This window comes from Ranitomeya imitator, chromosome 7 (assembly GCF_032444005.1).
Source record: "Ranitomeya imitator isolate aRanImi1 chromosome 7, aRanImi1.pri, whole genome shotgun sequence".
In the NCBI taxonomy this organism is placed as follows: domain Eukaryota; kingdom Metazoa; phylum Chordata; class Amphibia; order Anura; family Dendrobatidae; genus Ranitomeya; species Ranitomeya imitator.
Genome location: NC_091288.1, coordinates 31,324,555 through 31,348,263, shown reverse-complemented (window position 1 = coordinate 31,348,263; position 23,709 = coordinate 31,324,555). Strand labels below are relative to the sequence as shown.

The following is a 23,709-nucleotide window of genomic DNA, read 5'->3' as shown; positions in this document are numbered from 1 at the left end:
ATGAGTTCTGGTCACCAAAAATTAATCCTTTTTTTCCCCAAAATAACTACATCCTGTTTGTAGCATACAGACATAAGTAAGTACACCCCGCAGCTTGTGACGCCAGCTGGAGCAAAGCATCTGTCTGACACCTTTGAACTCTTAAAGCAATGTAACCAGTGATTCACATCATGCACATGGACACATAACAGAAGTCATTGCAGCACAGGATGAGGCGTTAAACCCACGTTATTCCCATTGTGACCGGTGGAGCGGATGTTACCTCTGTCTTCCGGGTCTATACACCACAAGTCGGGGGCTTCGCCGCTCCCATGGCTTACAATCTACCAGATCCAACAAAGAAGGCTTTGTCTTTTGACGGCACTTACGATTAACACTTTAAACAAAAAAACTAAACTTTTTTTTTTCCCATTTATTTTATTATCTGGACAAGAAATAAGAAAGCCGCAGTATGACTGATAGGAGGTCTGTATGGTGGAGCGGAGTTAGCCGACCTCACAAGCCGGAAGTGTTGTCATAGGGGAATAGGAACTTCAACAGTAAGAATACATTTTTTTTTTTTTTTTAATTTAAATGTTTTTTTGTTGACTGGTTACTTCGGCTACATTCTATAATACAATTTTGAGTCCATCCACTATATACCAGTAAAGTCCGATCCGTGGATTGGCCACCGTTCCATTTTATGGGACTGCACTCGGCTTTTTCCGGCAGCCCCATAGAGTATGAATGGAGAGGAGTTCGGGAATCCGTCCTGCCCCTTCCATTATCCCCATACCCACCATCAGCATGAGTCTCAGCAGTTGGACCCCCACGCATCAGTAAATTACCACCTATTATGTAGATAGGTAATAACTTGCTTTAACTGAACAACCCCTTATAGTAACTGGCATCACAGGCTGCAGACCAATGCAACAGACATACAGTGGCATGTAAACGATTGGGCACCCTTGGCCTAAATTACATAGTAACATAGTTAGTAAAGCCAAAAAAAGACATTTGTCCATCCAGTTCAGCCTACATTCCATCATAATAAATCCCCAGATCTACGTCCTTCTACAGAACCTAATAATTGTATGATACAAAAAATTAGTTATTGTTAACCGTTAATCAAGATGAAAATGAAATGATCTCTAAAAGGGCCAGAGCTATTTTCCCCCGTAGTGCCTTAATGCAGGTATAAAAAAAATGGTGTTTTTAAGTGCAGAATCCAACACAATAAAAAATGCTGCATCAAATCTGCACAAAAAAAACAAAAACAGCAAAAGCGCAATATATATATATATATATATATATATATATATATATATATATATATATATATATATATATATATATATATATATATATATATATATATATATATAATTTTCTCTCCTCAAATTGTAATTCAAAAATGTAAAAAAAAATACAGTAAGTAAAAAAATGTCTAAGGCTCCAAACAGATAGAAACGGCTAGTATCAACCAATCAGAATATTACTTTTATTTATAAGGGACAATGAAGCTGTGTCCCGATTGGTTGCTCCATTTACGCCCTGCGCCGCTGTGGCCTTGGATGACGATGGGTCCCGTGCACTTCCCGCAGCTTCTAATAATTAAGGGCCGTGTCTCAGCGAGGTAAGAGGCCATATTATCCCCAGGAGACACTTGTAATGGCGGCCTGACAGCCATATATTATGGCCTGTAGACTGTAATAGAACATCATATTATGAGGCAGCTCCCGCTCGAATCGACAGGAGCGTAACACCATCACACCTAATGGATGTTTAATAGGGAAGGTTATTTGCATGAGGTCGTTGAGGCTAATGGGAGAGCCGTCTCTGACAAGCTATGAAATAGACTGGGTTGCCAGAAGGAGCCATTTATAAAGTGCGGGCGCGGGGAGCGGTCAGGGATCAGCACGCAGAGGAGAAGAGAAGCCTTTATTCTTTTAATGGTGGTGTCAGATCTGAGCTCCGTCACTATAACTCTACACATTATTAAAGTGGAGCTGTTCAGCGGAGGAGATTTTATTTCACCATTTTATTTTATTATGCAGTAAAGACAAAAAGCGACTTTTCTCTTATTATAAACTGCAGGGCTGTGAATGCAATGGAAGTATGAGGGGGATTTAGAGGAGACCCCTAGAACGAGAGATCGGGTCATAACCAAAGAGCATGAGAGGAAAGGCAATAAATATATCAGAGCGAGATGATATCATTATATGAGGCCACACCGGAAAGAAAATCTCATCGACCTCCTGCAATATTTCACATCCGGGCAGGTAATAACCCATCGTTCACACAAGGTCGTAGTGATTTGGGACGTCACACTCTGAAGGTGTCCTGAGAAATCGGACACGGAGAGGTTAACTGCAGGTTATTCAGGGCTTGACCACTTTTGGAGACATTTGTGTTTTTTTTCTTTAGTTAAACGGAATCTGAGAGCAGGTTTTTCCCATTTAATCTGAGAGCAGTATCATATAGAGCAGGAGAGCCCAATTCCAAGGATGTGTCACTTTTTAAATTGTGTACTGTAGTTTTAATACAATCAGTGTTTTATCAGCAGGAGATTACCACTAGAGGACTAGGTCTCACGTGCTCAGCAGTCCAGATACTGTGTAACCCCGCCCCCACCACTGATTGGCAGGTTGCATACAGTGTACACAAGAAGTTGCCAATCGGGAGTGTGGGCGGAGTTATACAAAGCTCAGCATTTGATCACGGCTACATTTACAGCACAGAAAACAGGGATTCTATTGAAACTGCACAAAGAAGTCCAGTAAGTTACACATCGCTGGAATCAGGGTCTCTGCCCCTACATAGTGCTGGTCTCAGATTACACAGCAAAAATCTGCTGATATATTCCCTTAAATGCATGTAATTCAAGATAAAATAATTTTGGCAATTAGGCTTTATTAAAAATGTTGCACTATTGATTTTCTTTTGCCTCCTTGTTTCACTGGCAGCTGCAGAATGAGGTTACTGAGAATTAGTCAGTGAGCTCAATGTGATGGAAGGGTTTGTGATTTTGTATTTTCTGAGCTCTTTTCAGCCGATTTATGACCACATCAAAGCTGTATGTGCAACTTTGGAAACCAAAGAGCTAATAAAAGTCTAAGTGCAATATTTCTGACGAACCACAAATTAAAAAAAAAAAGATAAATGGATGCATTTGGGCCTAATTAAGTTAACACAAAAATAAACCCCAAAAAAGTGGTCATTTTGGAGATGCCCTGACCTTGTCGTCTATAATCGCCATAATTAGGCCTTTGTTAAAGGGATACTCTTTAAGGCCACTTGGATCCTTACGCTTGCCACTTTTCCTGCTTTGAACATACAAAATAAAACATGTCTGCTCAATGTTCCACCCCCGGTAGGTTCATTTGTCAGTGGTTTCCAAGGACTTTTGGGGCCGATTTGTGCGATTTTTTTTTCAGCAATCGGGCGGTTTTGCATTTTCCACCAGTTTGAAATGGAGCTTGTCCACTTTCGGAGACTTTTTTTTTCCCTAGTTAAAGGGAATCTGCCAGCAGGTTTTTGCCATTTAAACTGAGAGAAGTATCATATAGAGCAGGAGAGCCCGATTCCAAGGATGTGTCACTTTTTAAGCTGTGTGCTGTAGTTTTAATACAATCAGTGTTTTATCAGCAGGAGATTATTACTAGAGGACTGCGTCTCACGTGCACAGCAGTCCACCGCCCCCACCACTGATTGGCAGGTTGCATACAGTGTTGCATACAGAGGGCGGCCACATGTGCCCATTAAATTCAATAAAAATGGTGGCGTTTTACACACCAGAAATGCTACTCTGATCTCTGGCGTGGCACTCAGAGGCACACGCTACTCAGAAAATGAGAAATTCATTAACCTCTTAATGAATTCGGTGCATCTTACTCCAGTGAGCACTTGCCAGTTTTATTGAACTGGTCCCATTATCTTTCACACTACTAGATTTAATGGATCCCACATCACGAGCGCACAATCAAGGTCCGAGAGGCAGAAATCTGATGCCGGGGCTCAGACAGCCGTACTCCAGCCTGTATACATATTGTAATTCACGGATTGATCGATAACCTGCCGGGCCTGGACTTACAGCCTCACTTAGGATTATGGAGGCTCATTCACGTACATGTTCAGACTGTGTTTTTACGGACAGAATTACAGTGCATGGGACTGTTCACATGTCTGGGGATTTTGCATCAATACACAGATACATGTCTGAGTAGGATCCGAGTCATGGATGAAATTCACCAAGTCTAGGGGTTCGTAACCCCCCCAAAAATAGAAATAGGACAGCACTCAGACGCAATTTGTTTGCTAGAAGAAGCCTGAGAAACTTCAATTCTGTTTTTCCTGATGTAACACTAATGGTAAAAACAGACACCAAATTCTGATTAAAAACCATCAAAAAACTGGGACTGATTTTTTACATGCGAGAAAAATCACGGGCGTCTGAATGGCCCCAAGGTTGTAAGTTCGGGTGGTCGGTCCATGCATTGTGGTCTCTATATGGACCGAGAAACCCGGCTGTGTGGACCACCTGGCGTAAATTAAAGGGGTTTTCCAGGTTTGGGGCTAAAGTTTGCAGTTGCTCTATGTGACTACAAAATTGTGAATAATCACAGAACGCACTGTGAGGATTGTCTGGCGCCGGAGGTGGGCGGTCATGAGACTGAAAGTACGAGATTTGTACACTTCTGGCCACATTCTGACTAGACTGAGTCGGCCTTGCCCAACTCACTTGCATTGAGTGTGGTCGCGTACGACTAGTTGGCATGTGACCGCATGTATGCCAAGACCAAGCTTTCAGTCATGCGCCCGAGATCCCGGTGATGGAGAATCCTGTGAGGATTCTCAAGTCTGAAAATACACAGAATGACTGCAGACTTGAACCCCAAGTCTGGACAACCCCTTTAACTACCGCTGATCGACACTCGTTTATGGCCTTGATTACAGGGGCTGACAAACACTGTGCAGAGAAGACAGAACATAAATACGAGCGTTCTGTCCCTGTACGGCGCCATGTTATTGGCAGTACATCGCCTGCTTACATGGGGCGACTATGAATTTCTCTGCCCGTCCATACGATCTGATCACCCAAGGACTGAGCGCTTGGCTCGTTGGTTGGGTGCTCCGGGGCATGTTGGCGGATAATGGAGATTGTGCATTGTTAGGCTACTTTCACACTAGCGTCGGCCCATCGCAATGCGTCGGGCCGACGCATCCTGTGACAACGCAGCACAACGGGGGCAGCGGATGCAGTTTTACAACGCATGCACTGCCCCATTGAGAGTTGCGGGGAGGAGGGGGCGGAGTTCCGGCCGCGCATGCGCGGTCGGAAATGGCGGACACGACGCATAAAAAAAAAAGTGACATGTAACTTTTTTTGTTCCGACGGTCCGCCACAGCACGACGCAACCGTTGCACGACGGATGCGACGTGTGGCAATGCCTCGCTAATGTTAGTCTATGGGGAAAAAAAACGCATCCTGCACACAACTTTGCAGGTACGACGCTAGTGTGAAAGTAGCCTTAAGGGTTTGCTGTATCACACTGTGGCCATAACTATGGCGCTCTCGCTCTGCGGTATTTTTATAGCAGCGTCCCTTTAAGCCTGAAATCATCAATATCCTGCGTATAACTAATTGGCGTCCAGACTTTAATTACTGCAGTAATGAGGCGGATTCCCTGACTCCAGCAATACTGAAGTGGAAAATTCCAAGTTCTCGGACAGTCCGGTTAGCTGGCCATTCCTGTAAGAGTGTTCAGTACGCCGGGGAGACCCGTCAGCTCTGTACTGTACGCGCGTCCATCAAACCATTAGCTTAAATCATTTACCGTGGGGCGCTCATTTAATCAGAGGCGGCTGATTCACTGGCCCCACTGGTAATTGTCTGATACAAAAGGTCCAGTCCAAATGTGCGGAGTAACATGGTCACATCTCATGTACACAGCACATTCATCATCCGGCGGACGGCTCCGCGGCCTCCATCACTGCCACCAGGTACAGACAGAGGGGCTTATAGAGCCCAAAACAAACCCGGCCATCACTGATTAATTAATCTCCTCGGGGAGAAAACTTAATAAAAGAAAAATCTTCTCTTTGATTTTTCTTCTAGCACACCCCATCACCATGTAGTGTTATATGGGACCCGTAAATACTTATATGCATGTATAATATGAATTCTGGGGCATTTTTTCCATCATAATTATGCTGTCCCTCAGTTACTCCTCCTGGAAAAGCATGCATAAATTGATAAATGGGCGTGACCAGCTGGGGGTGTGTCACTGCAGTGAACACTGATTGGACAGGGTCAGAGTGTCCAGAGACACGCCTCCAGCTGGCAATTAATTCATGAATTTAGAGGAGGAATAACAGAGGAACAGCAGAACACAGAGATATATTTTAAAAAAAAAAAAAAAAACCCTGGAATTCCTTTACATGTTTTTACTGCACCAGACTTGCCAAGAGATGTAAAAGATACAATTTAAGGAAAACAACTGGGTCAGTAGTGGACCCTTAAGAGGACAAAATGCCGACCCCAGAATCTTCAGGGTGTGTTCACACGGTGCAGAAAATACAATGTGTGTTACAGGACAACAGAGCGTCAATTTATGTCATGGTTTTTTTTTTTTTTTACCACAGACTTCACCCTTGTGCAATGTACAACAAATTTGCACGTTACTTGTGCCTTTTGCAGATTTGTGGTGTCTTTAATAAATATATATATATATATATATATATATATATATATATATATATATATATATATATATATATATATATATATATATATATATATATATATATATGTATATATATATATATATATATATATATATATATATATATAGCCATAAATATCAACTATTTCTATTGCATTTTTACAAGCATTTTTGTAGTTTATTTTCTTTTTATTTGATGTAGATTTTAAAATAACATTTTACCATGGCATTTTTAAATGTCATTTAAAAAAAAAACAACAACGCTAAGTGTGATTGTGTCCTTATAGTGACCGGTCCTGTCTCCTGGCCTTCTACATGGTGTGAATTACAGACTTGTCACCAGAATTCATCCTGTAAATTCACCCTTATTACCCAGTACCGTGCCAGGAGACCCGCGGCCAGTACCGTGCCAGGAAACCCGCGGCCAGTCCGTGCCAGGAGACCCGCGGCCAGTCCGTGCCAGGAGACCCGCGGCCAGTCCGTGCCAGGAGACCCGCGGACAGTACCGTGCCAGGAGACCCGCGGACAGTCAGTGCCAGGAGACCCGCGGCCAGTCAGTGCCAGGAGACCCGCGGCCAGTCAGTGCCAGGAGACCCGCGGCCAGTCAGTGCCAGGAGACCCGCGGCCAGTCTGTGCAAGGAGACCCGCGGCCAGTCCGTGCAAGGAGACCCGCGGCCAGTCCGTGCACGGAGACCCGCGGCCAGTCCGTGCACGGAGACCCGCGGACCAGTCCGTGCACGGAGACCCGCGGACCAGTCCGTGCCAGGAGAACCGCGGCCAGTCCGTGCACGGAGACCCGCGGCCAGTCCGTGCACGGAGACCCGCGGCGAGTCCAGTACATTCTGGTCCATAAACGGACCATGACATAAAACGGTCTGAACCCGGCATTACTTGAAGCCGTCCTCTCGCTTGTTGACAGCCCGCTACATTTTCCCGTCTGACTACCCTGCCTATCTAACCACTTGCATTACTTTTACATACCTTGCAAATTGGTTAGAATTTCTACTTTACGGAATTGCTCAAGCAATAAATTAACTGTAACCGAAGTATAGAGGATTTTGTAGAGGAAAGACAGCATTTCTACAGAGAAATCTTTGAATTAGAAAAAAAAATAAAGTACACCCACCTGAGCCGGTGCGGTACACGGCCGTCTGCGAGCCCTGGCGCAGCTCGATGGTTCCGTGGTTGGCGTTCCGGTACACCGGACTGTAGTACGTCCTCCCCTCGTATATAGGGGTGATCTGCAGGTCGGGGGATACAGCAGAACGCAGCTCCTGGCCTAGCTGGCTATGCTGACTCGCGTAAGAACTTCTTAATCCTGAAGGTGATAAAATGAATAGAAATTAGAAATGGATCCCAAAAAGTTCTGATTTACCTGAAATTTCTAATCTATGCCAATCACATCAGCACACGTTTCCAGAACTGGTTCTCCCAAAATCGATTATTTTCCAAACCCCTTGCAGCTGAATAGCCGGTCTACATTAACCCTTCACATACCCACTGGCTACATTGTTACTCCTTTTCTGGCTCCAACTTCTCCATAATGGAATCTGTCTGCGCAGTAGGAAGTGGGCGGACCACTGAACTACATTTCCCACAACCCCCTGCTTCTTCTCCAGGCTCCCTTAGCAACAAGTGTGGAGCCAGCGGTATGGCATTACTTATTACTTCATTTTATTATTTTTTTTTTAATATGTACACCAATCAAAATCATTCTTTTCTGTCCCCACCACCCTGTGTACTAATCCTGCATGTGTTATATATTCCCCCGTGTGCGCTCTCCTAGCTGTTTGTTGCCTATAGCAACCAATCACAGCACAGGTTTCATTTGACCAGAGTCATTTGAAAAATGAAAGCTGAGCTCTGATTGGTTGCTGTGGGCAACAGAGACAGTTTTCCCATCAGACATGTCGCAGGTGTTTTGATATTGTGTTTATGGGTACTATAGCAGACATGGACAGAAATATGCACGATATTAATGAGAAAAATGGTTTAGTGGATGCTACTTCTGAGCTTACGGCGGGGAAGCACAATCAGAGGAGGCCAATTGTTCCTCCTTTCACGGCAGTATGTACTGAGCATGTGCGACCTGTCATAAAATAACTACGGGACGTATCCGTGGGCAACCAGATAAACATGTAGATTTTCAGGCGGTGATATCTAGAGCAGCGAATGCTTTTGGAAATTGATTGCATTGGACAAGTTGCTTTTTTTTTTTTTTAGAATTTTAAGTCACGGAACCATGACTGATATTGCGGGATTAACCCCTTAAAGACCTTCCCATACACATAGGTGAATCTAGTGAAATTTAAAGGGAGGGTTTTTTTTTTTTACAAAACACACATAAAAATCAATAAAATATGAAGGATGACTCTGAAGGACGTCCCAATGGCACACGCAATCCAGAAGCCATCACGCAGCTTTACGCGGCCCAACCAATGTAATAAGTCACAAGCTCTGGAAGCTTTACATCACACAACATACAATGTCTTGGGGTCAGAAAGATTTAGAAATCCATAAGGCGTCCCTCGGTTCCAGGATATCTGACCCTATATGCCGCGGCAGGTTCTTAGAATTGTGCGGTGATAAATGGTACAGCACTACGGCGTACACGCCGCCATCATCATTCCTCCATATACTATAACATCTCCAGGCTCCATAGAAATAACGTTATCGCCATCAGATTAATATCTATACATTGGCAGCCACATTTACATTCCAGATGGGTAAATAAAACATTATTACACAAGAGAGAGAAGTTATGTCTTGTACAATAAAGGACCTGAGAGATGGCCCCTATACAGAAAACCACAGAAAGGCACACAGTAAAGAATAGCACTAAACAGCCAACCTATAGGTGACGGAGCCTAAGGTTTACCTAGTAGGTCCCTTTCCATTGGCCACGTCGGTGATCTGCTACCGGTGGAGGACCGTCTTATTTGCCGGTATCAGCGGCTCTTTTTGATTAGCCTAAGGCTAATGAAAAGAATGGCTAGCAGATGCCGGCAGGTACGAGACAGTACTCCGGCTACTGTGAATTTAAAAAAATATATATTTTTGCAGGTAAAGGCACAAGTAAAATGTATTAAAGTTACCATTGCCATGGCCGTCTGGAGCCTAAAGGTGAAGTTTGCAAAGTTCGGCGATTTTTTTCTTTTTCCAGGATGTAGGTCAATTGTGAACTACAGACACAATGTGCGAAGAATAGAACATCCACAGTCCAAATGACAGCCGGCACTCGCATCTTCTTAAAAGTATTGCTTTATTGATCCAGTAGAACAAAAATAAGGTGCAAACAATGGTGGAACACAACAGCACATAAATGATAAAGGCAAAAAAGAAATATCTGCTGCGCTCCCAGGCAACGTGTTCCAGACCTGCATCGTCTGGCTTGACGAAGGTCCATGAAGGTCTGAAACATGTTGCCTGGGAGCGCAGCGGATATTTCTTTTCTGCATTTTTTAATTTGTGTGCTGTTGTGTTTAACCATTTTTTTGTGAGTTTTATACTACCGGATCAATAAACCAACTCATTTAAGAAGATGTGAGTGCCGGCGATCGTTTGGACTGTTGCTATTGCTGGAGTAGCTTGCCGTGCACCTGGACAGGTGAGCCGATTGTACGAACACGCGGGAGCCGCTGAGAACGTGGCATCCGGACATGCACAAGGGAAAATGTGCAAGCGCAGATCGCTAACGAGGCTATACTTAATTACAGTACTGTGCCTTTAAGGAATATTAAATAGCAGAAATGTCTCCTAAGATGAATCCGAAATCAGGTGGAAACGCAGAGTGTCAGCAGAACACACAAGTGTCTGTCAATGGCGTCGTCAGTCATCCCCACTAAGCCGGCACGGAGCAGTATTCCAGCGCGAGAGCTCGGAGACAAGACGCCGGTGAGAAAACGTAATTATAAGCGCTTATTCTATTGTAAACATGAATGTATGTCATCTGTCCCCGATCTGCGATGTGAATGCGTGCCTACGGTTTCCGCATTTAAACGCCTGTTCTGACTACGGCACATACGCCAAATCATTCCCTCAGCCGAGAATACTATTCATCTAAAAGCAATTATGTGGAAAAATAGCAAATGCAGATTGGGCAATTTGTTATTGATAATTGCCATTCCCACCTGGCATGATTTTTCTGATCTGAATTTCTAGATAATTGTTTCATCTGAAAAGCGCTTTATGGTTTGGAAATACTGTACATTTTTGCCCCAGGCACAAAAGAGGAAGGTCTGGCAGAATGCACAATGAGGTTTTAAAAAGAAGCGCAAACTCCTGATCACTGAGCTTACTTAAAGGGGTTTTGCTGATTTGGAAATACCCCCATTCCGCCAGCTGCAGTTGTTTTTTTTTTTTTTTTTTTTTAAACTAAAATGTCCTATACTCACCCTCCCCAGGTCTAGAGCTGAATCTCGGCCACTCTTCCCGGTGTCTCGTATTGTTGGCAGCCAATTAGTGCGCTGAGCTCATGGATTGGCTGCAGCGCTGTCAAGTTGATGTCAGCACTGAAGACCATAGGAGACATTGGGCGTGGCGTCAGAGACTCAGCAACGGACCCGGGCAGGGTGGGTAAAGAACTGTTCGTTTCTTTTTATTTTACTTGATAAAAAATACCAAAAAAATGAAAGGAATTTGCCTGTATGCATCTGATCGTATCGTCCGACATGTCTCCCATAATTACCAAGATTGTAGACGTCTACACAAAACTATGGATTCACGTGTGTTATACACCGAGTTATACAAGCTGCTCTACGAAAAAATATTAAACTTTAGTGTGGTTTTGCAAGTGTAGGAATTTTACTACACAAACGGATCTGGTGTAAAAATCTGCACATTTTACACGTAATGGAAAATTGCCAGCAATATTCTACCAGTGTACATACATTCTCTGCTTTAATTAGGGGCCGCCAAGTCTGGCTATCAGTCCAGTACATGCCCCACTGTGAAAAGCATGGGCTCACTCTCTGACTTCCTATGAACTACAGGAAGAGATAGTCAAACTGACTAAATGTACAGCTTAAGTTTCCCACTGCTCTTTCTGCTAATAGGGAGAAGCCCATCACAAGCAGGAGGCAGAAAATATAGGCATTATCATTGGGCAGCAGATCTATCCAGTACAGCAAATGCTCAAGCTGTCAATGTCTACAAAATGGATAAGTAAAAATCTGTAGGACAATTAGAGTCATGTATTTTTGCCTTCAACCAAGCAAAACTAAATTTTATATGGTTGTGGTTTCTTCATCAAGCTTACTAATTTGGAAACTATACAATACTGTGAAAAAAAAGTTTTTCTGAGTCTTTACCAACCTGTAAGGCTGTCGGGTCGTGATGGAACCATTCTTTCATAGATGTCAAACGGTTGATGACCAAATTGGTCAATGTCATGCAAGTTCCTCTGTAACGTTCCCATGTGCTGAGGAACTGCAGTCATTCCCGCTCGCTTTGGAGAGGAGGAGGATACAATAGGAGTTTGGGATGATGTGCCAACTCTGTTTTGCGTTTCAGATAAAGTCAGTGGAGACCCAACTCTAACTGAAGTACCTAGTGTTTGGTAATTTGAGGTGATGCCGTTAGGGTTCGAGTTTTGCCGAGAAGTGAGTGAACCAATCCTTCGAACACCCGTTGGAGAGTTAGACCTCCGGATTGTGTAAGGAGAAGCTGCTCTCTGAGAAGGCAACGTTGTAGAGGAGTAGGTGGTGGAAGCTGGAAGCGGTCGTGAATCTGTAGTGGATGGGGAGCCGTAGCCACTGCCAAGCGAAGTTCTCAAGGACCCTCTAGAGGGTGACACTCCAGATCCAATGACGTAAGAAGGGGACTGTGATCTTGAGGGAACAGAGCTGACGCGTCGAACTGCCCGGTTAGCTGCCATAGCATTTGTTGGCTACAAGTGAAGGAAAAACAATCTCTGTCAATAAACGATTGGTGTACAAAACCATAAAAACTAACAAAAATGTCATGTCTGTGCCTTAATGAGACCATAATTGCCTAATCAGCTTTCATTTTGATTGAGGACTGACTCTTTCAGCTTTTCATTTCCCAATTCTTCGATCTGAATGTTAGTGTCTCGTCATAAAGCATAAACACTATGATTGATGGGAAAGGAAGTCTCTCTGGGTTACCATATGGCCAAAACCTGATAGAAAAGTGAGATTAATTCACATGCCCAAGTCTCCTTTATCATTTAATGATCACATTCCCAAAAATAATGAATTTAGAAAAAAAATTTTTCCAAAAAGGAAGAACAGAACATATTGTTATAGGTTTATAGATTTTGGAAAAATATTTAGAATTGAGAGTCCTCAGTGGTTGATACCTTTTTGGACTGCATTTTGGAATGCATTCTTGGCCACGCGAGACCAATTAGCTGCCTAATTATAGTCATGACCACCAGCCTTGGAGGATCTGTGGTTCTGGAAAACCGCTAATGACCCAAACACAGGGAAAAGCTTTTAAGGAGCATTACAGATTGCTATATAGTTATATGGGAAATGATTTAGTATATCTTAATATATAACTTGTAATTTAGTCATTTACAGCTCTACTCTTTTGGGTTTTAGGAGTCCAGTGGGCAGTCCTAATCATTGATTGACAGTCTTTCCGTGCGGGAGATTGCTGTAAATCACTGAGTAGAATTACTTACTGCATTCCTAGAACAAAAAGTTGCAGAAAAAAAAAAGTTCTATTAAAGTATTTCGCCCAGTCTATATATATATAGTGATCTTGTCATTTTGGATTTGCCATAACATACAGTCTTTTTACAATGGAGTGTGTTTTCAACGGAATGGGGTCACTTTAAGATCGGCTACAAATGCAACGTATATCACGATAAAGTCGGAAAGTTCTCTTTATGAGCCGCTTCCTCTGAGCTGAACACAATTAAAATTACAGAATGGAAATACATCCAGACATGTACAATAACAAGATGAAAATATAATAAGACACCGCGGTCTTCGCCAAAGCGGTTACAGCGGTAGGATAAATCATATCTTTAGAACAATGTTATGAGCAAAAACAAGAAAAAAAGGATAACAATATAACACTGCGCTGGATTTTTCACATTACAGAAACATCCAAGCTGCCGTCATCCAATCACAATGAAAGCGAGAGGATACATGCAAACAATGACACTTAGGAAATGTAACATAAAAGAGCAATAAATATATACCTGGACGATGGTTTGGCCTTCAGCCCGCGAGGACCTCACCAAGTGGTTACTGGTAGATCCTGAGAATGAGTGTTGTTGGCGCAGTTCGGGTTTAGCCACATTGTGGTTGTGAAAAGTGCCGGCTTCCTGATAACCGCTGTCGGAGTACGAGTTCATCTGTGTTGAGCTTCTTGAGTTGCCTAAAGATCCTGAAAACCAGAGAAGTAAAAATTAAGCTGCGAAGTAAACCCAAAGTAGCCAGTAACTTATCGAAAAAGTTATCCCAGTGGTAATAAAGAAAAAAAATAATAATCCAAAAACAGACCCTCACTTTCATGGAGCGACGTCTGCTCCGGGGAATACATGGTCACAGGTTCTGGGTCAGATCTGATGAGGAAGTGGTTGGGGTGAGTAGAGTCAGACAGTCTCTGCTTAGGGGGACCTCCGGATGATGCATCTGAAACCGAAAACAATCCATGGCGTAAACAGTGGTGTAATCATTAGAGAAGGGAAATACCGTGAGAAAAGCAATTCACTTGTCTTAAAGAGCTACTCCCACTTAGCACATTTATGGCAAATCCATAGGATAGGTCATCATTTTATAGCAAAGATCCCACCTATGGGACCTACATTCATATCGGATGCCCGCCGCTGTCTTTGGCGAGGCGGTCGTAATTCCCACATAATTCCCACTGTACGCAGCTTGTGACGGCTCCTGTTCTCCAGACAGCTGTGGGGTCCCATTGGTGGGACCAGATTCTACTATAAATTACAGTAGTTGCATCCTGATGAAGAAGTCGGATGACTTTGAAAAGAGTTGATCTTAAAACCCAGATCCCATTTATAGTCTCCTGGATTATTCCCGTGGATTTTTATCAGAGGCACAGAAAAACCACTTAATCTCTCCTTTTGGTATTTATGGTTTTCTAACCCATGGGTGTGCAGCAGCTGATTACCTCCAAACTTTAATTATTCTTATCACACAACTTTACCAGGTAAGCAATTTTTTTTTTTTTTAAACTAAGTTCCCGCTTTCCACCAGATAAGACCCTATTGCGCTTTTTCTGCTACCTACTTTTCCTCCTACTACTATAAACTTATGACTCGCCCTTTGGATATGCCAAAAGTGCACGAGATGGAGACCAGAATGGACTTGTACCAACAAGGACCTGATGATTTTGGCTTTCAAGCCAATCAAGCCTTGGTAGATTTAGAATACAGAGATCAACTCAATCACAAATGTTCATTGCCACATTCTTACAAGGTCCAATTAAAAACCAAATATGTATCGGAATTAAAATCGATAAGGAGTGCTGGCGTGGGTTACACTACACTGCAAATAAATAAAGACCCTCCAAATCGCGCTAGACAGACCTCCTTGACATATAAGGTCCATTTGGGCCCACCAAGATTTCTGTTGGTTTGATGGCAAGAGTGACATATGCAGTGTAACTCTTGCCATCAAACCAACAGAAATCTTGGAGGACCCCAGTGGACCCTATATGTCAAGGAGGTCTGTCTAGCGTGATTTGGGCTCTGGAGCAGTGGCATGGCTCTTATCGTAGGCTAACGCCGGCAGTGCTAAAATGGAAAACATCTCAAAGGGCGAATTTACTCTCTTTATGTTGGTTGGCACTATTCTTTAATGAGGGACTATTGTTTATATTATTTATTAAATAAAAAATAACATGAACATAAATAACTTATATAAGAAATCAGTATCTTTCTTCTCCTGGACTGATCGATCATTTCCAAAAGTCTCAATTCACGGGTAAAATCTGTCTTTATTGAAAACAAACTTTCCAATTACGGAGATAGGAGATGTCAGTTGGTGCTCATAAAGTTCCATGGAGAACTGGAAAGGTCATTTCAGGAGAGCTTGCAGCAGAATGTCTGTCTCTAGCTCCTTCCTATTCCTTCCCATAGAATCTTATAAGCACCAAATGGTCATCTCCTATCACATTAGTGGGAAAGTTAGTTAGTTGGGTGGGGGACCAATATCAACGTTACTGAGAGAAAGGGTCTTCAAACTTCTATGTGTGGCCAAACAGCAGAACACCAAACACAGAAAAGCTCTGTCTCTCTCCATAAGAGATGTGAATGACGTCACCGATTGTTCTTTACTAGATTTATTTTTGCAAGTGGAAATCATATGAAGTCTAATATTTTAGTTTTAAAACCTAATTTTTAAGAAGATAGGAAAAGGTTAATTTAGTTTTCCAGTTGGCGCCGTGCCAAAGCCGACATCCTCTTCGACCATTTCTCCAATTATAGCACGAATTGTATAAATAACTAAAGAGCCAAAAACATTCCTTCCGCTGACCTAAAGTTTACCATCTCTTGTGTTAAAACCACTTATATGGCTCTTATCGGAAAAAACCAAGTCTGAGAGAGTCCTCCCAGGCTAGCAGAACACAAAGAGCTTCTTGTGGTGGGGACAGGTCTGAGCGACATATTTTCTAGGATAAACCAAACAGAAATCAAAACTAGTGAGAATAAGACAAGTGTAATGTTGACTTAAAAAAAAAAAAAAAAGTCACCACAACTTGAAATCTTACCTATTTTTCGGGAATGTTATTACTAACTGTTCTATGGGGTTTTACAGAGCTCGGCCTCGCTTATAAAAGCCATATTAAACTGTGTTACTACAAAAGTCTGAGTTAAGGTAAACCTATCAAAAATGACTTTTTTCTGAGATATTTGTGTTATTTATCTTGCATTTTTTAATATATGTGATTGAGTGTGAAAATTGTAAGATTAATATATATATTTATCTTACAATTTTCACACTGGACACTGGGGCGTCATACGTCCTACCCGTTCATGAAGAGTTCAATCAATTCACCTTTTTTTTTTATAAAGCAAAGTACAAACATGGTGAATTAATTTCCGAATACATCTCAATGTGAATGAATTAAATAAATAAATTAAAATCTAGAGAAAAAATTCCATACTCTCATTGCAAAGAGCCTGAATTTTACTTCATACAGAATATTATTTATTAGATATGTAATATGATATCTGTAGTATAGTCCAGATAAAGGAGGCGGAGGACAGAGCTGCTGCTAAAGGCTAATTTGCAAGAGGAGACCACAGCTGCATCTAAAGGAAAAATCTACTAAAAGAGGAAACAGCTGCTTGTAAAGGGTAAATCTACTATGGGGTACATAGCAGCTTTGAAATCTCAAGGGTGAAACTAAAGGTACCGTCACACATAACGATATCGTTGCTCCCCTGCTGGGAGATTGTTGGTCGATGGGGAAAGTACAGGACTTTATTTCGTCGTTGGATCACCCGCTGACATCGCTGAATCGGCGTGTGTGACACCGATTCAGCGATGTCTTCACTGGTAACCAGGGTAAACATCAGGTTACTAAGCGCAGGGCCGCGCTTAGTAACCCGATGTTTACCCTGGTTACCATTGTAAAAGTAAAAAAAAACAAAAAAACACTGCATACTTAGATTCCTGTCACGTTCCTCAGCGTCAGCTTCCCTGCATCCCCCGGTGTCAGCGCCGGCCGGCCGTAAAGCAAAGCACAGCGGTGATGTCACCGCTCTGCTTTCCGGCCAGCGCTTACACAGTGCAGGGAAGCTGAGGCCGAGGGACGCGACAGGAATGTAAGTATGTAGTGTTTTTTTTTTTTTACTTTTACAATGGTAACCAGGGTAAACATAGGGTTACTAAGCGCGGCCCTGCACTTAGTAACCCGATGTTTACCCTGGTTACCCGGGGACTTCGGGATCGTTGGTCGCTGGAGAGCTGTCTGTGTGACAGCTCTCCAGCGACCAAATAGCGACGCTGCAGCGATCGGCATCGTTGTCTAGATCGCTGCAGCGTCGCTTAATGTGACGGTACCGTTAGCCTCTAACTACATACACAAAAAGCCCACAAAAGACACACTGAGGAAAAGCCGCGACATGTTTTACCTCTGAAGATGTGTCTTCTAGACTCCTCCTCCATAATACACAGGAAAATCTTCATAATTCACTATAAGAAGCATGAAGACAGCAGCAGAGATCTACACTGTGTTTCCATGCTGGTTGATGACTCTTACAGTGGTTTCCTCCCAGCTCAGAGCGGGAAGTCTCACACAACTGTCAAAATAGTGAGATAGTGGAGCCTTCATAAATATATAATATATTTACACTCCCCAATGTTATGGATTTTTTATAAAAAGGGTTATATTTTGGAGTATTTTTATATCCTGGAGTTTCCCAGGAGGTGATCGTCTTTTGTAGATCAGCTGTGTAAAAAGTGTCAATCCCAGTAATTCATGGGGGAGAATAATTACTTATCTGGGACATGGCATAATTTAATTTAATATGCAAATTAGCTATTACAAAACAATGTATTGCGCATATTTCATGGGGTTATTGGAGCACCCAATAGATTCTTTGGAGGCTGTTTTATTATAATAATGCAAGTGACAAAAGACTATGAAAGTGCGAGTCTGCGAGATCGGGTCGACTCCATGACTTTCCCATTCAGTGGCGTGAATATTAAATCTCTACCACCGACTACACAAAGTTTCTAAACAAAGGAGAGAAAACCGACCCAAGGGTCGTAATGTCCTGCCAAGGATTGGGAAGAGTGAAAAACTGCCAAGTCCCAATGCTCCAAAATAAGGTTGTGTTCTATCATGAAGTATTACAAGTAACAAGGACAATGTTTCCTCTGCCGAAAAATCCTTCTCTATGTGCAATCTTGAATCTAAAAGGGGCTGCACGGTATTGGAAAAACATGGCTACAAACAGCATGGGGCGTTCCAGCTCCGCTTCATTTTATTTCAATGTGGCCGGGATGCAATACCAGATGCAACCTGTAAAGAAGTGTGGCGCTATTGCATAAAGATAACAGCATTTAGCTGGTTTATGGCACTGTGAAGTCAAAAGGGGCTAAGTTGCAATACCACATACAAACTACGGACAGGAGTGGTGGGTTTTTTTTTTTGTTTTCTTTTGGAGAAGACTCAATTCCGGGCAATGAAATCAGCAACTGGCAGAAGGCAACACTTCCTATTTGCAAAAATGTGCTGCATAAAACTAATGATTGACGGATGTAATTTGAATTCTTCATCATTTTAATCAAGAGCGTGACAGCCGACTCTTCAAAACGTGTGTAGGGAAGACATCGCTCAATCTGGGAAGTGCGCGGAGAAGCCGAAATGTCACAAGAACGATCATCGGAGTCAAACAAGCAGCTGTGATATGGGCACGAGTGCGGGAACGGCAGCCTCCTGCATCTCATCAAGATCAGTTCTTTAAATGAACTCGTTCCCCGGGACGCCCGGAATCCCATTCCGATGATTTAATTGTAGGTCTGCCGCTGGATGCATCCGGGGCGATGCAAATCATTTAGGCTTGGTGAATGCATTACGGCGTCTGATGCCGTAATGATGACTCCGCACGATCACCGTATGGAGAGCCCGGAATGGCGCCGAGCCCGCGCTCCAGGCTGTTTGAGCCTTGTTGACACGCTATAAAAATCAGAAACCACTTCACGCTGCGGAAAAATAAAAAAATAAAAATATTTCAAAAGCAATTCCTGCAAACTGACGGATGCTGATAATTACACGGCGTGAGACGAGCGGAGCGGCACGTGCCATCACACTCTGCTTCAGCTCCGACAGCTGAAAGAACGCCGATAATGGCTGCTCTGTTGTGATCACAAAGAAGTAACCGACCTGAACAACAGACAGAAATGCCCAGCGCTCATCAATGAGATCAACTGCAAAACTCAGCCCGGCTGCCAGGACACGTGTGTACAAAGCTCCCACCTAGCACATATCCCTGGGGCACCCACTAACACCCATTCTCCAAGATCCTGTCCCAGTATGTAGTAGGTGTAATAATACTAATATTAGCAACTAACTACAATCTAAAATGTGGTATAGTTCCCCTGATAAGCTATGTTGCTTACACCACGTGCAGGGCAGTGGCTTATGTATCCATGGTTACAAGCACTCATATAGTGACAGTTATTTAGTTGTTAGTGGTTGTAACCATGGATACCTAAACTACTGCAATGCCCTGCACATGGGGTAAGCGACAAAGCTTATCAGGATAACTATACAATATTTCAAATTGGAGGTATTTGCTCTTATTATTATATTATAACTACTACATATTGGGCTATGATCTAGGAGATGGGAATACCCCTTTAAACATTACAGCAGGTCTATCACCACATTTAACAAACTGTATACATTATTAAATGAATTTTAGACCTGATAAGGCAATAGTTTAAAAATCCTGATATTAAAGGGATTAAAACAAAAATTTATTGGGTTAATCTTTAGACTTTTTTTTTTACGTCTCAGTCTCAGTCTCATTATGATTACAATGACAAAGACTTTACACAAGTCATTCTATAACTGCTAATGTACATATGGATGTTCTGAAAGAACTGGAAGCAGGAGTCTAAAATAACCAGTGGGAAAATTGCAAGATTTCCACCTTTTTTTCAATACTGATTTTGAGGAGATATACACACGTTCTCAAAAATACATTTGACATAAAAACCTTACTACAAGAGTAGTTCTTTTTCTGATGACCTGTCCTCTAAATATTTTTTTTTTTTTTACAGGTCCAGCTGGGTGGGAGGAGATTCAGCATTGGAAGGTTGCCCTGATTCTTTGTTGCCCATGGCAACCACAGTATTCACATAAAAATGAAACTGCAGCATTCCAACTCCCAAAAATAATGGTGTTTATTCACCCAACATGGCAATGTTTTAGCTCATATGTGAACCATTCTATGCCCTGGCGGCTAGAATTTTTATTGGTACTTTTATACATTGTCTTCAGTATAAAATGGTACCGGAGATCGCAGCACGCACTGACTTATTTAACTAATGTACTACAACATCAACATAGCAATGCGCATGCGCCGGCCATAGGGATAATGGTGATAGCCGGCGTGTGTGCACTGCCATACTGATGTTGTAGTAGAATTCTTCAATAAAATAGTGCCAGAGTCAATTCTGCGATATCCGGCACCATTTTGTTGAAGACTGTCTGTGAATTCACATACACAGTGTCTTCAATAAAATGGCGCCATAGTGCGGTACTATGCGCTATGGAGGACAGAAGAATGCATCCACCATTATATATAACAGATCTATAATATAACGCTGGGAGCGTCACTCTGTCCGAAGCCTTTATAGACTGCGCAAGCGCCGGCGCAGTCTGGACCCCACAGAGTGACGCTCCCAGGAGATCGCGGTATGCGTAAGCACTGAACACACACCGCGATCTCCAACGGAGAAGCAGGGATGTGCCAGGAGGGTGAGTATATTCACCTGTCCCGTTCCAGCACTGCGCGCGGCTCCATCTTCCGGGTCCTCTGCCTGTGACGTGCTTAATGCGCGCACAGCACTGGAACGGGACAGGTGAATATAGCAAGTGTCGAGGGCCTGAGCTAGCGGCGACTCCGGCACCTGACCCCCACAGCGTGCCGGTGTCCCCGCCTGCTCAGGCCCCCCAGTACTCAGCGCCCAGCGACGAAAGGAGAGTATGTTATTTTTTTTTTTTATATCGCAGCAGCATACGGGGCATACACTATGGAGCATCTTATGGGGGCCATCAACATTTATGGAGCAGTGTAGGGGGCATATACTATGGAGCATCTTATGGGGGCCATAAACCTTTATGGAGCAGCATACGGGGCATATACTATGGAGCAGGTTATGGGGGCCATCAACCATAATGGAGCAGCATACGGGGCATATACTATGGAGCATCTTATGGGGGCCATCAACTATAATGTAGCAGCATATAAGGCATATACTATGGAGCATCTTATGGGAGCCATCAACCATAATGGAGCAGCATATGAGGCATATACTATGGAGCATCTTATGGGGGCCATCAACCATAATGGAGCAGCATATGAGGCATATACTATGGAGCATCTTATGGGGGCCATCAACCATAATGGAGCAGCATATGAGGCATATACTATGGAGCATCTTATGGGGGCCATCAACCATAATGGAGCAGCATGAGGCATATACTATGGAGCATCTTATAGGGGCCATCAACCATAATGCAGCAGCATATGAGGCATATACTATGGAGCAGGTTATGGGGGCCATCAACCATAATGGAGCAGCATACGGGGCATATACTATGGAGCATCTTATGGGGGCCATCAACCATAATGCAGCAGCATATGAGGCATATACTATGGAGCATCTTATGGGGGCCATCAACCATAATGGAGCAGCATGAGGCATATACTATGGAGCATCTTATAGGGGCCATCAACCTTTATGGAGCAGCGTATGGAGCATATGGATGGGAGCAGCAAATTACAGAACGGTGGCGCAGGATGGGAGCAGCAGATGACAATAGGGCAGCACATGACAGAACGGGGGTGCAGGATGAAAGCAGCACATGACAGAACGGGGGCGCAGGATGGGAGCAGCACATGACACGATGGGGGCGCAGGATGGAGCAGCACATGGCAGGATGGGGACGCAGGATGCAGCAGCACATGACAGGATGGGGGAGCAAGATGGGAGCAGCACATATCAGGATGGAGACCATATACCAATATAAATGCTCGCCACCCGGGCGTAGAACGGGTTCAATAGCTAGTATAAATATATACATTTATATATAAACACATCTATATATAGATATCGATCTACTAAAACTGTAGCGTGTGTATTTGTGGTGTTAATTTTTGGGATAGAAAGGTGTGTGAAGTTTCCAGTAATATGTTTCTTTAAAGCAGTTCAAAGATTAAACTGTGAAAAATCACACTGCACATCAAAACCTGTAGATAAAAAAGGAGATAAAACAAAAGCTGACAATCTTTATAACTGACCCTTAGCACATTTTTCACATTGGAATGAAAAGTTAATACTGCTTTCAAAACGTAAAAATATAAAAATAAATAAATAAAAGCTTTCATTCTTCTAAAGAAAATAAATATTTTGACAGTTAAAGAAAAAAAAAAAAAAGAAGAACACAGTGACTCAGCGGTGCGCACAGAGATCAAGCTGGCACGTCAATCTCACCACTATATGAGCTGCTGGTGGCTGACGTGCCGCAGTTTACATGGCACCGGCTAAATGGGGAGCCTATTTAAAATGTAACTCCACTTCTGCAGCATGGTGGGAGCAGAGGCCTGGTGTATGGCAATCTAGAGTGAACAAGCCTCAGCGTCACTGAAACTTAGCAACCCGGCCACCCTGTACCATATATTACACACCACTTATGACATCAATAAAATAACTAACAACCCATGACAGGGTCCAGGACCCCTAAAAGGTCTTTTTCCATTTTAAGAGGAATGTAGAATTGGAATATGTCCTATTCAAAAGGGAATAAAGAATAGAGGAGGAGGAGGTGAGCTCTGACAACATCCATTGTGAATGGTGATCTACACAGCCATCCACAACCTGCCCCCTCCCTATATCTCTGAACTAATCTCCCAATATCTTCCCTGATGTAATTTTCGATCCTCCCAAGACCTCCTTCTCTCCTCCACACTTATTCGTTCCTCATACAACCGACTCCAAGATTTCTCCCGAATATCCCCCACCCTCTGGAATTCCACGCCTCAACACGTTCGATTATTCACCACCCTCAGATCCTTCAGACGGAACCTGAAACCCATCTCTTCAGGAAAGCCTACAATAACCATTCTGCCGCCTCACCACCACCCGAGCTGCCGCCTCACCATCACCAGAGCTACCGACTCACCACCACCAGAGCTGCCGCCTCACCATCACCCGAGCTGCCGCCTCACCACCACCCGAGCTGCCGCCTCACCACCACCCGAGCTGCCGCCTCACCACCACCCGAGCTGCCGCCTCACCACCACCCGAGCTGCTGCACCCTCGAC

The 23,709-nt window shown here is 43.2% G+C and overlaps 1 protein-coding gene across 14 annotated transcripts in view; it reads right to left on the bottom strand.

Moving 5' to 3' along the window:
• The window catches only part of PKP4 (plakophilin 4), a 252,906-nt gene that overhangs the window by 60,378 nt on the left and 168,819 nt on the right, over window positions 1-23,709 (bottom strand). For 9 of the 14 annotated variants that reach the window (XM_069732987.1, XM_069732981.1, XM_069732983.1 and 6 more), the window contains 4 exons: window positions 14,180-14,311; window positions 13,876-14,063; window positions 12,018-12,591; window positions 7,831-8,022 (listed from right to left, as the gene is read on the bottom strand). In XM_069732987.1, the coding sequence (XP_069589088.1) occupies window positions 7,831-8,022; window positions 12,018-12,591; window positions 13,876-14,063; window positions 14,180-14,311 (1,086 nt within the window). The remainder of the gene's footprint in view (window positions 1-7,830; window positions 8,023-12,017; window positions 12,592-13,875; window positions 14,064-14,179; window positions 14,312-23,709) is intronic. The other 5 variants (XM_069732985.1, XM_069732984.1, XM_069732988.1 and 2 more) reach the window with 1 other exon arrangement.